We start from the raw sequence: 14,011 nt of genomic DNA on the forward strand, positions 1-14,011 counted from the left end.
TGGGGAGTGAGGAATTGTCTTGATCAGTTTGGCTTATGGGAATATCTTTGAGGGACTGCTTTGGTTGGACTGTTTTCTAGGCAGGGGATCCTGAAGCATAAGAGAGAAGAAAGCAAGTGGAAAGCAAGTAATGATCCCTGTGTTTACTCCCTTTCTGATCTTGACTGTGGTTGTGATAGTTTAATTCCCTGCCTTGTCTTTCCTGTGATGGTGGACCACTGTCTGGAATGATAAGGTATATGAGAGCTGTTTTTCCCTCTAAGTTGTTTTTTGTCAGGCTATTTAATCACAGCAATAGAAACGAACCAATAGAAATGAACCTAGAATAGTTCATTGCTGTTAGAGAGGCTGGTAGAGGCTCATGGAATTCAGCAGTAAATTCTTTTAGCAAGTTGTCACCAAGTATTTTTGCAGTCCCCTTTATGTGTCCTACAGCGAAGCGGTGCTTGGGATGCAGAAGTGAAAGAAAGAAACAGAACAAAGAAATCCCACTACCATCTACCACAACCACAAGAGCAGCAGCAGGGCAGGAGCCCTGGGCTGCAGACCTTCTCTTCTATCTGGGAAAGACAGATACTAGGCAGTCAGCATTTTTTTTTTAAACATGGGTAAATTTTATGACACAGTATAAAGTTTTGTACCATGGAAAGAAGAAAAAGAGCAAGCAAGAGGATTGGGAACCTCTACGTAGAGAGGCGACAGCTCTCACAATAGGTCGGGTAGTCAGGGCACCGCTAAAGGTAACACCTGAGCGCACACTGGAAGGACGTGGGAGAGGAGTCATGAAGAGAATAGTTTCAGAGACATGCAAAGGCCAGTACAGAGGCCCTAAGAAAGCATTCCTGGCATGGCTGCAAGAGCTAGGAGGACAAGAGAGGGGTAGAGAAGTGAACAAAGAAGAGCCCAGAAGGAATGAGCTCTGAGACATGAAAGGCAGGCAATTAGTGGGCCTTGCCAACTGCTCCAGAGGTCTTTGCTTTATTCTGAATAAATAATACCTTTGCAGGGCTTTGAGCAGAGCGGTGGCCTCTTGCACTTCTATGTTTTATATGGTGGTGTCACTTGACTGCCATGTTCAAGGTGGATTGTAGGGACAGAAGCAGACGAGGTTGCCTTGGTACCCAGGTAAAGATGGCAACAGGCAGAGGAGGGAGCGAAAAATGGTTTGATTCTTGAACAGGTTGTGGAGATAGGTCTGTAGGAGGAGAGTTAAAGATGGCTTTTAGTTTTGTCCTGCCCATCTCCAAGAGGGAGCTGCTCTCAGAGGTGCTGGGCTAGACTGCTCAGAGAAGCTGAGTGTGGAGGCAAAAAGAAGTAGGGCCTGAGCTTTAGGAGCAGGTTGGAAACAAAAAAATGAGGAATGTTGAACAAAGAGGAGGAGGAAGAGGAGAAGGAGGAGGAGGAGGAGGAGGACCAAAAATAGGGAAAAAGAATAGAAAGCATTTCTCTAGAAGGACAGTATCTGGAGCCCTCTAGTGGATAAGTATATTATTAGCCCATAAGGCCGTCTCCATCCTCCCCGCCCCCATAACTTTAAAGCGGTTCCTAAGTAGGATGCATCTGGGTCATGGCTTACTTACTGTGCGCCATACTTAGCTGGAGACCTTCTTTGTCCTGGGCTAGGCGAAGTGGATCTTGTGTGTGACGTGATTCACAGACTTCACTGGAGCCCATGAAGGGAAACTGTGCTTCAGGCAGTTAAAGTACATAATATTTAGCCTTTATTTTTCTTTTGGAAGAAAGAGACTAAGGATAGATTACATGGGTATTTTTATGCCTTTGCTGAGTAGGAATCAGAGATTACTGAGTGATGAGTAGTTCCTTGTTATCTATACACCTTGGGGGATATGGTGTGCAGGATCTTGTAGGGGAGGGGAAGTAAGAGCCTTTGAATTAGGATGGAATTCCTGTGAGTTGGAACTGGCACTTTTAAGTGTGGTAACAGACAGTGGACGCAAGTGATTGTTGGAAGAAATGCTAGTGCTTTGTCACACAGACTGCCATCCCTAACACCTTTGCGTGTCAAACATGTGGGATGTCTCTAGTGGCCACTAGATTAATTTCTCCCAGCTTACCCTTCCTGTCAGGTTCCTTTGCCAGAGCCAAAATTCTGCATGGGGTCCATATCAATGCCAGGGCAACACGTCTTATGAATGAATCATCGCCTCTGTGTCTCTTGATTTACCTCCCTTCTCCATTCCTGTGGCTCCCACCTTAGTCCAGATGCTCACCATGGTTTGGGTGAAGTCAAGCCTTTTAACTGGCCTTCCTGCCTTCCGTGTGATTTCCCAGAATTCATTGCATGGATAGCCTGTCACCTTTCAGCAGAAGTGTCTCCAGTCCTTCAGGTTGAAGTCCTACATCCAGGCCCTCTTCCCTCTCCTGCCTCTACTTCTGATTCATGCTGAGCACTGAGGAAGATGCCTCTTGCTTTAGGAACTCTGTTGTGTTTTTCAAACTGTTTTTCTTTTGCTTCCATCTATTTTTCTGCATCTGTAACATCTTTTCCCCTCAGCTAGACCTTTTTTTGCCCTCTTTCTCCATCAACAGTTTGGTCCTTTGTCTTTTGTCTTCCCGTCACATATTATAAAGATATCTCTTAGCATATCCTTCCCTCTGGTGTAATTACAGACTTACTGTTTATTTTCTTTGAACTCTCAGAACTACACAGGGACAGCAACAGGCCTTTTCATGGTTATAGCCCCATCCCTCTTTCCTAGGATAGAATAAGTACTCAGTATTGGATTGCTAGATGAGTGAATCATGCAGACAACACAAGCTACATGTGGGTGGAGCCATCAGAACTTGAGAGTGGTCATCAGTAGGGAGGAAATACAGGCTACTGTTTCTAAGAGGATTTCAGGGTCTTTTTCATCCCAATTTTATCTTTAAAAAAGCTTTGATACATAATATGAAGTGATATAGAAAACTGACCCTACACAGATGTTACCAATGAGATTTTTACAAGCTGCACAACCATGGAGCTTGCAAAGACACAAGGCAGTACCAGTTTCCCAGAATGCACCGTTTATAATGCCTCTGTTTTCTGCTCTCATCCTGTCCCAATCGACATTATGGACATCTTGGACCACGTACATCAGTCCTGTCAAAGTATGAAGGTCGTGTAAAAGAGGTTTTGTGTATTGCTTCTTTCACTCAACACTCTGTCTGGATTTTCCCATGGTTCACAGTGTTGTCAGGATAAAGTATAACTCATCTATTCTGTGGATGGGCATCCAAGAGGCTCTCATTTTGCCTGTAATAGTCAGTGTTATTGAAGAACATATTATATATGTCTTTTGATAAACATTAAGTATGAATTCTTGTTTGATAAAGAGCCAAGAGTGGAACTGCTGACTCAGCAGCACCTGAATTATTATTGTTGTTGTTGTTGTTATTATTATTATTATTATTATTATTTCAATGTTAGGAGGTTGTGATAACAGCTTTCCCCCCCCACCCCCTATGATGACTATCATTTATCTTAGTGTACAAGAACATTCTGGTGTTTCTTGCCCTTGCCAACTGTTTATGTAATCATTCTTTTGTGTTTATCTTGTTGACTCAGTATTATCTTCACTACTAAAAAGATTTCATCCTTAAAAATAGTTTTCTAGACTCGGGCCTGTATACCAGCACTTGAAGGCAGAGGCAGGAGGATTGTGAGATCCAGGCTGACTTAGATTACATAGTAAGACTATCCCAGACACACAAAGCAACTTACAAAGGTTGATTTTTTTCTCTCTAGTTGGTTAAAGAACTTCCAGCACCTTTGAGGAGGGAGGGGCAAGCTGACTTGGAAAGGGACAAGCTTTCATTCTGTAATTAATCTATCTTATCACACGAATTGTGCTTTAAAATGTGGGTGCATTCTTTTCTTTGAAAATATGATAGAGCTTCTTAACTAAAAAAGCCAATAGTACTTGCCCCATATCTAAGAATAAACCGAGTTGTCACTTTAAAACATTAAACCAAAATAAATGTATTGTAAAATATAGGATTCATTTTGCTACCAGCAGTCTTTTCATTTAAGGGAATTAAGTAATTCAAGTATGTAAACATTGTTAAGTAAAATGTCTGTGATAAAAATAGTTTTAGACATATGTATAATTTGGGTCCCATTTCAGTGAGTGTGCGCATCTCTATCTTAATATAGGACCATCCTTTCTATCTGAACACAGATCTGAGTGTTTTTGAATGCTTTCAATGCAGAGGGCAGGAACCAGGCCATCTTTGCTTAGCATCCATCCCAAGATCACTTTGCAGTAGTAGAAAAACAATGTGTGAGCTGGAACTATAGGATGGGTAAGGGCTGGAAAGCATTAGCTCTCTCCCTCAGTCTCTGAGATCTTGGGGGTTTGAGATAGGATTGTACTGTATAGCCCTTACTGGCCTGGAACTCACCATGTGGACCAGGCTGGCCTCAAACCCAGAGCTCCACCTACCTGTGCCACACAGGTCCTGGGATCTGTCAGCCTTTCAAGCTGTCCTTTCCCCATCTGTAAAATAAGGAAAGGTGAGCCAACTTGTGAAGTCCTTGGAGGGGTGAGAAGTAGAAGGAAAATTTGGATAGAATTCTTTAGATGGTTTCTTTTCATCTAAACTATTAAAATTTCACATAAAAAAGCTTCCTAACAGTGTTCTGTCAGATGGCCTCATGGTTATCAACTCCCTTCCTTTCCTTTTAGGGTTGACAACTTTGGCCTGGGCCTTTTGCTTCGATCCAAGCAGATAAAACGCATGATCTCGTCATATGTGGGAGAAAATGCAGAATTTGAGCGACAGTTCTTATCTGGTGAATTAGAAGTAGAGCTGACACCTCAGGTGAGAAAACCCTGTAGCTTTTGTTTCACAGGGCCAGTTTATAGAAAATGTCCTTTTTTCCTTCTTAAATTTTTGTTGTTTGAGACAGGGAGATGCTCTTTTGTCAAACCAAGGGATTTTGTGTTTAGGTCATTTCTGTTCATTTAGAGGATTAATGTTTCTTGTGACTGTGGAAAATTAGGTATTTCTAAGGAGAAAATGTTCAAGCTGCTTGACAAAAGTTTAAGTGTGATACTACAGTGTCCATTGTGCCAGATGCAAACAGAAGAACTTGCTGAATTGTCTGAGATTGTCGTAAAAGTCAATTTTTATGACTGTCAGTGTTGGAAATTTCTGAATGGTCAAATCCTGCTGACTCACATCAGGAGAGTGAAACCTGTTAGTGGATGAAATTGCTTCCTAGAGGGAGTGCTGGGCTCAGAGCCCAGGGCCGTAGGGGACTGAACGTGACCGAGCCAGCCATTGGTGCCATTTACGCAGCAAGTCTGAACTTGTTTCCCCACTTCTCCTGACCCACTGAAGGCACCTTGTGAAGCCCTGTGGGCTGGGCATGCTCATTGTGCTCCACTCTGACACACTCTGCCTTTGTAATCGACAAGCGAGCCATTCCTCCTCAAGGGAACCTTACTTTAGGATTTTGCCAAGTTGGTGAGGATGGCACGCAGCAGAGTTTTGTAAAGGGAGATGATCAGACATGTGCTGGTCTAGAGAAGTCACATGCAGGAGACGGTTCTTTCCGAGGCTTCACAGTATCATAGTCACACCTAGTTACCTACAGCTCTGTCACCCCTACTTGTTACAGTGCTGTGATATGTTCACTTTTACTCGGTTTTCATTTAAAGTGTCGTGAAGGAACAAATACATACATTTCTATTCTTCTAGGGTTCCTATAGAAACAAAACAAAACAAAAAGTCTCTCCATTGACTGGGGAAGCTCAAACAAAGGAACTTGAGAGGAATCTCCTTGTAAGATTTTGAATAAAGGCTGCAAATCTCTGGTTGTTAATTTTTTTTTTTTTTTTTAAAGATTTATTACTTATTTATTATCATGTATACAGTGCTCTGCCTGCATGTACACCTGCAGGCCAGAAGAGGGCATCAGATCACATTATATAGATAGTTGTGAGCCACCATGTGGTTACTGGGAATTGAACTCAGGACCTCTGGGGGAGCAGTCAGGGCCCTTAACCTCTGAGCCATCTCTCCAGCCCCCGGTTGTTAATTTTAAATAAGGCCTAAGCCATTTTATATCACCAGGCAACTTTTGGAAATCATTTAAAGTCTTTAAATGATCCACTCTCAATGTAATACTTTGGTGTTTTAGCTGAGAAGGAAAAAGCTGGAATCCTAAATATGAATATGGATCAACCTTTTGAACTTTTTCAGGAGCTATTTGCAGACCAGACTGAGATAATTAGGTTTCCATAAAAGCATAACACGGAAGCACTTGTCCATCCTTTCCAGCAATAAGTATATCATCCATGTAATGAATGATATATAAATCAGTATGTTTTTCTCTAACCTCTTGTAAAGTTGTACCTACAAATTTCTGACACAGGATAGGACTGTTAGCCATTCCCTGAGGCAAAACTTGCCAATGATACCTCTTCATTGGCTCTTTAAAATTCACTGAAAGCAAAGTGATGGCAATCTTTTGGATGCAAGGGTATAGTGAAAAAACAATTTTTAAGGTCTATGATAATTTTGAAAGTATTTTTGGAAACAGCCACATGAGAGGGCAGTCCTGCCTGCAATGCTGCCATAAGTTGCATAGTCTCATGTAAGTTAAAAAACTTACGTCTCTGTAAGTAATTTAGCTTATCAGCAGATAATCATGCCCTGTGGAGACCAGGTTGGAACTCAAGAGTTCACCTGTGTTAATCCCCAAGTGCTGGGATTAAAGGTGTGTACCACCATACCCTGTCACAGTGATCTGCCTGCCTCTGCCTCCTGAGTGCTGGGATTAAAGGCATGTGCCACCATGCCCTGTTTAATTATTTCATCTCAATTCTAGTAAAAAAAAATCTTTGAACATCTTAAACAAAAATTAATCAAGGAAACAAGAAAATTCTAATTTCTAGGCAGTTAACTACATTCCCAAAACTATCAGCCTCCTAGTTCTTCCTCTCCATCAGGCCACATGTCTGTAGCCATCTCTGTTCTGTAAGAGTCGAGTCCACAGATAACTAAGCTGGAAACTCCCAGCTGTAAATGTTTTGTTTTAAGGACAAAGCTAATCTATCTCTCTTTTTTGAGAATCTAAAAATTTGCAGAAATATCTCTCAAGTAAAAATTAGGCAAAGAAACAAAAAAATTATAAACACCTTGTAGTTATGGAGTTTGGAATTAATTCCATTCCCTAGACCAGTTTCGAAAACTGCTAGTCTCTTAAAGGCAAAAATTAAACACAAAAATTCTAAGTTTAAGACAATAAACTCTATCCCTTAGACCATACTTCTCCAACCAGCCACATGTTCACAGCCATGCCTATTCTTTAAGAGTTGAGACCCACAGGCATCCAGGAGCAGTGTCTGTAAAACATTTTGGCCCATGAATGCTCCAGTCCTGGGTCCAGGCCCTGCGAAAGGCAGGCCTCCTGCTGGCCAGCACAGTGGAGGCAGTACCCTTACTACCTCATGGGCTATGCGTACCACATTGGGCCTCACTATTTGCTTAGAAAATTGGGCAGCGAATAAAGCTTGGCCCTCTCTCAAAATATAGAAAAGTGAAACAATATTTAAACAATCAAACAAATTTAGAGACATAGACATAAAATTTGACATGACGATCATAAAGCAAGCAATCAGTCAGATAGGCAAGACAAAAAGAAACAAATTCAAAACCTTGACAATAAACAGCATATCTAGGGTCTAAACTATCTTTTAACTAAAACCAACAAACATATATATATATATAGTTTTTTTAATAGGTCTATAAGCATAATATAGTGTTCCTGTAATCTTTTTTTTTTTTTAGGACAAATTAAGTTTTTAATTATTTGAACTTGTAATAACATTTCAACATAGATCTTATTTGCAAATGCCACTTTAAAACGGAAGCAATGAATTAGCTATCGTGACATGTACAGTTTTTCTCTGATATTATAATATATAATATTGTCCCTGTAATCTTTTACCAACTTTATCCCACATTTTTAAATTAACTATTTCTTCCTCAAGAAACTATGGACATACTTCACTGACAAAATCTAAAAACTCATCCAAGTGTTCTTTATTTACCCTATTTCTCGCGTTTAAAGTTTATTTTCCAATGTTTCTCTAAATAAATCTTTACTATTGCTCTGTCTCATATTTTGCGTTGCTCACCTTGCCGTTCCCCTGTGAAGCGGGCGACTTCGGGGGAAACGGTCCACTTGTTTTTCCATGGGACCCCTTCCACTCAACATCTGTCACTTAATCCCTTGTTTCCAGGTCCCTTGTTGGGTGCCAAATGATGTGTCCTGGCCTATGGGACAAACCAAACCAGGGTTCACCTGAAAGAGGGAGTGAGGATTGAAAGTAGGTTACAGAGATGCAAGAAATAATGAGTCAAGTCTGGAAATTTCTGATCAAGACTCTCTTTAATGCCAACGAGTAAGACTTTATTATAGCAAGGCCAGTAGGATCTATTCTGATCCCACTCTCCCTAGCCCCCAGGCGAGAATACAATAGCCTGAATCGCTCCCTGTAAGAACTTCCTATTTCTCTGAGTAGCTCCCTGTAAGAACTTCTGTCTCCTGAGTGCTGGGATTAAAGGGGTATGCCGCCACACCCGGTGGTTAATTTTTTTTCCTCAATCAAGTGATGCATCATGCCCCTCTTTCGTCTTCCTTTGCAGCTTCCGAGCTGGGATTGGAGGAGCACTGATGAAATGGTAGGGCCTGGCACTCCCTTTGGTTAGGGAAGGTTTTGTCTTCAGAAACATTCCTTTTCAGGTTTTTGAGTAGAGGGCAAAGAGATGGAGGAGCATGTTTGTGAAGAACAAACAGAAAGAACATTTTTATATGAAGAGGTGTTATTATGACTGTTTTAATGATTTTACTTTTTTGATGTTATTGGCTTAAAATACAGGAGGAAGTAGAGTCAGTTGTCTATTTGGCAGAAGAGAGACCAGTTAGGTGAAGAATTTCACTTATGTGTTCCATGTTCCTTTTTCTTCAGAGTATCCTACATATTCAGATGGCACAGTAGCTGCGATCCTGACCACTAGTCCCTCTTTCTGTTAAACATTTAAAGGTGCCAGTTCATTCAGAGTTCTCAAGTTGGACTTGTGTAAACAATGTCATTGATAACTATGTCAATTCTGACTTCTGATTAGCTCATTGGCTGTGCGGTGAGCATGGTGCACTAGCAGCAGAAGACTGCATGTCACACTGGGCATAGCTTGAGCATAGAAGACCGCAGAGCCCCAAAGTGACACACTTCCTCCAACAAGGCCACACCTACTCCAACAAGACCACATCTTCAAATAGTGCTACACCGGATGGGTCAAGTATTTGAACACACGTGTCTATGGGGCTACAGCTATTCAGACCACCATAGAGCTTATGGGAGCCATTTCCATTCAAACCACCCCATGTGGCAAACACATTTGCCTGGTCAGCTATCTTACTGTTCCACTCCCAGCTTATAATCCAGTTTTCCCATATGCCAGTTTTAGCCTGGCTTTGACTTTTCCTTGATTAGATAACTTCATAAATAAAACATTGATGAAAGTGTTTTAAAATTCATTTTAAAGTACATTTGAACTTTTTGTTTGATGTAGGGCCCTGTTACATAGCCCTAGTTGCCCTAGTACTTTTTATGTAACCCATGCTGGCCTCAGATTTATGGCAATCTTCCTACCATAGCCTGCCAGGTGTTAAAATTACACATATTTCCACCCTGCCTCCTGGCATACCTATTGCTATTAATGATGAAAGATATTTAGTTTACATTTACACATGAATACATGGTAAAACAAAATCTAGCATTTCAGAATATGTAAATGTAATACATTCACATAATTAGATGTAAAATTTCAGAACATGAATGTAGACATTAGTAAAATATGATGTCAAGAGAACAGTGTCGGGTGGAGTGTGGAGACTGAAATCAGGACTGAAAAAATGAACAGCTATGTCTGAGTGCGGACTGACAATGGGGTGGTTGTTGTCTTTTAATTGATGCCTCAGCTTGGGCATTCAGGAGCACACACATTGCTACACATTTTGCAGGATGATGAGCCTCTAGAAAATGGGACCCACATCTAACAGTGTCTGTGCTCCCGTCTGAAGTGAACGTTGTGGATTTCTCACAGACATTGGTTGTTCATTCATAGGGCACACTTGCGGAGAGGATCCGTGCAGGCGGGGCTGGGGTCCCTGCCTTCTACACCAGCACAGGGTATGGGACCCTGGTACAAGAAGGAGGATCACCCATCAAATATAACAAAGATGGGAGCGTTGCCATTGCCAGCAAGCCACGAGAGGTAAGAATCCCCCCTATACACACATGATGCTATGACACCACTTTCCCCATGATATTCTGTGTGGACTCATTTGATAGTGACCTCAGTGAGATAAAGTGTCATTCATTTTCAAAATGGTAAGACTTGTAGCTAAGCCTGGGCATCTGCTCATACTTTATAAAAATCACAGCGGGGAAACTAGAATAAAATAGAATAAGAGAATTATTTATACATTATACTCTAATTAAGGCTAATTAACTGAATTTATGAAGGAAGCTGTAATCTACATATAATATACTAGTTAGAGTTAGTTAACTGACTTTCTGAAAGTCTTTAACAAAAGTGAGATCATTTACCATTGATTATTATGCCTCCATTTAAACAAAAAGCCACAGAAGTTGTTTACTGGGTACTGTGTTAATGTCTAATGCTCAGACATCCTAACATGACTGAAAGAAAATAAAGTAACAAAGGAAGTCTTAATTTTATCTGAAATCTTGCAAAACAAGGGGCAGTGGTAATTATATAATGGAATAGATAACTCAAGTGATCTCTCCCATATTTTGCATCTTAGCCCCAGGCTCAGCTTTTCACTGACTAGTCTGGGCTAATTTAAAGGGTAGAATAGGATGGGGCACTTTAGAGCAAGTGACTTTAGTCGTATTAGACAACAGTAGGCCTCTAGTGCTGGGCTCCACCTCAAGGGCGGTGGAATGGTGTGTGAAGCAATGTTCACTGGTCCTGGGAATGGAATGCTGCGGGCTGTACTGATCTGCGGAGACGAGGTCCATGATGTCTGACATTTCTCTCCAGCTCTGTCTTCTGTCTGGAGTTTTGTCCCTTTGCTGGGAGTGACCTCTGTTGACTCAAGCTTTTGAATATTTTTATATTTACTCTTGCTTTGTCACTGCCAAATTTGGTTAAAAAGTTTCTTGATTAAAAAAAAAAAAAAAAAAAAAAACCAGGAACCCAATGAAAATAAAACTTAGGAGCACATGATAAAAGCACCGTGAAAAATTGGGTTAACATTTTGATAGCTCATTGGAAAGTATAGCATTAACACTCCCCAGGAGACTGTGGAAGGCTAGAATCTTTTCTGACTTTATTCATGCCTAGAGCCTGGTGTGTGAATTTAGTACCTTTGTAATTTTATGTAAAAATCAATCTCTGTATCTGTTTGTCTCTTTCCCTCCATCCCTGCTTCCCTCAGTCTCTGATCTCCATCTTTATTCGGCCTATTGTCTGCTTACATAGCTTAGCATTCACTCACTGTGGTAAGAAGCTTATGGACAATTTGAGTGGGGGTTAAGTTACATCTTGTAACGATAACTCTGGCTACTGGGTGGTACCTTTTATGGGGGCCCAAGCTAGAAAGGGTAGGAGGCCATGTGTTGATCCTGGTGGGAATGGAAGTGGCTGGGTTAACATGGTGAAGTGGTTTCTGCAAAGTGCTTAGAATCAGGTCACATGTCAATAGAGCCACAACATGTGACACAGAGGACAGGAATCAAGATGGCTGATTATTGAGATGGGCAAAGCATGGGACAACCAAAGAACTGTGTCTGTTGGGGGAGAGGTACACTTGGGAAGTTCAAGAGACTCAAGAGGAAGTGCTTGGTGACTCTGGTCAGAAAATTTACAGAACAGGAGGCGTATGTGTAGGTGTTCAGACCATTTGGGCTAGCGCGTGTCCTGGGCCAGTGTGAGGATCGAGAGCCCCTCTTTAACAGTTACTGGCCAGGCAGAAGAAGAAAAGCTACGGTGGAAAATGGAAGGGGAGGCCCAGAGGAAATCCATGGGAACTAAATGACAGAGCAGCTGGGTCAAAGAAAGAAGGAGGACTAGAATTGAGCAGTGGTGTGCAGAGGTCACTGGCAAAATCTGATTGGAATGTATTCAAGAAGAACCTAAACATGAAGTGGAGGCCAAATTTAAGAGAGCATGGGAGTAAGCTTGGTAAAGCTAGTTGCTTCCCTCTTTGACATTAAGAACAGGCAACTGTAGGTAACATATTTAGAACATATGTGACTCAGTCATCATCACTGGTAGAATTTTTGTTTGATTCCTTTTGTGAAAGTTTTGTTCTGGAGATTTTTAAAGTTCTGTAGGCCAGGTTTCTCTTGAGACCATAGGTTCAATTGCCAACCCCCACCCCCAATAAAGCAAAGCAGAAATTACATGTACCCCCAAGTTTGTGTTGGAAACTTTTAGAAAACGCATTCAGTCTGTTATCCACTAGAGGGCGCAGTGCGAATGCTATTGGAGTTTTGCCTTCACAGGGCTGCTTTTGTGCACAAAGGATCCAGCCCTCCCTAGAGTTGTTTCAATTCTCTGTTTAATTCCCAGAAGCAAATCTCCAAGGGAGAAGAGACAGGAAGAACATAATGGCAAAGGAAAGTTCTGTTTTATGTTTTCTCTCAAGAGTCAGTAAATGTTTAAAAAAAAATCAATAGCACTGCGTTATATCAGGAACGGCTGAATATGTGCTATAAGTTAAAACTAACATTCATAGTAGCAAACAAATCAAGAATTTCCTCAGTAAGTTCAAAACTCAGAGATTTAAGAAACAGGAATCTATCAAAGATGTTAGAAAATTAAGGTGAAGACGCTAATAAAAGGAGGCTTGCATCATGCCTATGGTAAGGAGATATGCCGGCTCCTTTTCAAATAATTTACTTTTTTGCGATCATCAATTATCTCAACACTAATTATATGTAGATCACATATTAATGAGAAACAATAAATAAACCATTTCATGTAACTTACACATTTTAATTCAGCAGGGGGCGGGTAGAAGGAAAGAGAGGCTATATTCCATGTCCATAGGTAACCAAGGTACACGGAGTTTACCACTTAACCTTGTAGAGGTTTTACTTCCTAAATGTACCAGACTTGCACTTATTGTGGGACCTCTGCACATTCTCTTCCTGAAGCCTCCCTGGACTGTTTTGAGAAAGCCTTATGCTACTGAAGAAGTCTGTTGAGATTCCTATCCCTGAGATAGTCTCCCTTGCTAGGCTCTGTTCCTAGTGTTTGCCTCTTCAGAACACAGTACAGATTACAGCCATACGCATCCTGCACAAATACCTGACAGCAATTCCCTTTTTCTCCTGCAGGTGAGGGAGTTTAACGGTCAGCACTTTATTTTGGAGGAAGCAATCACGGGAGATTTTGCTTTGGTGAAAGCCTGGAAAGCCGACCGGGCAGGAAACGTGATTTTCAGGTACTGTACTGTAGGCAGTCCAGTCTGTCCCCTGCATGTTGTACCCCCACCCTCACCTCCTGCTTTGGGTAAAAAGGTAATGCGAGGGGCATTGCTTGCTTATGGCCCTGTGTTCCATCCTTAGCACTTAAAAAAAAGAAGAAGGAACTAAAACAAAATAATATGATGTATGTCAATAGCTCCATGTTTTCTAAATTATGACAGCAGAAATGGATGGCACAGTGAGTTGCTGTCTGACCATTTTAAAATATCTTAGCCATATACACGTCATGTACACATGTGCCAGGTGGTCCTGCTGATGCTGTGCCCATTGGCCAATGGCTTGCCAAGTAATTGGATCCAGGATTTTGGTGTAGCTAAGTTGGTAGAGTGCTTGCCTAGCAAGCTTCAAGCCTTGGGTTTGATTTCCCCGTACTGGGTGTGGTACTGTATTCCCAGCCATTGGGGGTGAGGATGAAGACAGGGTGGATCAGAAGGTCAAGGTCATTCTCGCTGTGTAGTGAGTTTGAGGCTAGC

General features: G+C 41.4%; 1 protein-coding gene across 1 annotated transcript in view; it reads left to right on the plus strand.

The window, feature by feature from the left end:
- Oxct1 (3-oxoacid CoA-transferase 1) overlaps positions 1–14,011 on the plus strand; it is a 120,752-nt gene that overhangs the window by 12,423 nt on the left and 94,318 nt on the right. Inside the window, exons 4-6 of the mRNA XM_051150910.1 lie at positions 4,689–4,824; positions 10,144–10,293; positions 13,389–13,495. Of these exons, the coding sequence (XP_051006867.1) occupies positions 4,689–4,824; positions 10,144–10,293; positions 13,389–13,495 (393 nt within the window). The remainder of the gene's footprint in view (positions 1–4,688; positions 4,825–10,143; positions 10,294–13,388; positions 13,496–14,011) is intronic.

The sequence above is a fragment of the Acomys russatus genome, chromosome 9 (assembly GCF_903995435.1).
Source record: "Acomys russatus chromosome 9, mAcoRus1.1, whole genome shotgun sequence".
Taxonomy (NCBI): Eukaryota; Metazoa; Chordata; class Mammalia; order Rodentia; family Muridae; genus Acomys; species Acomys russatus.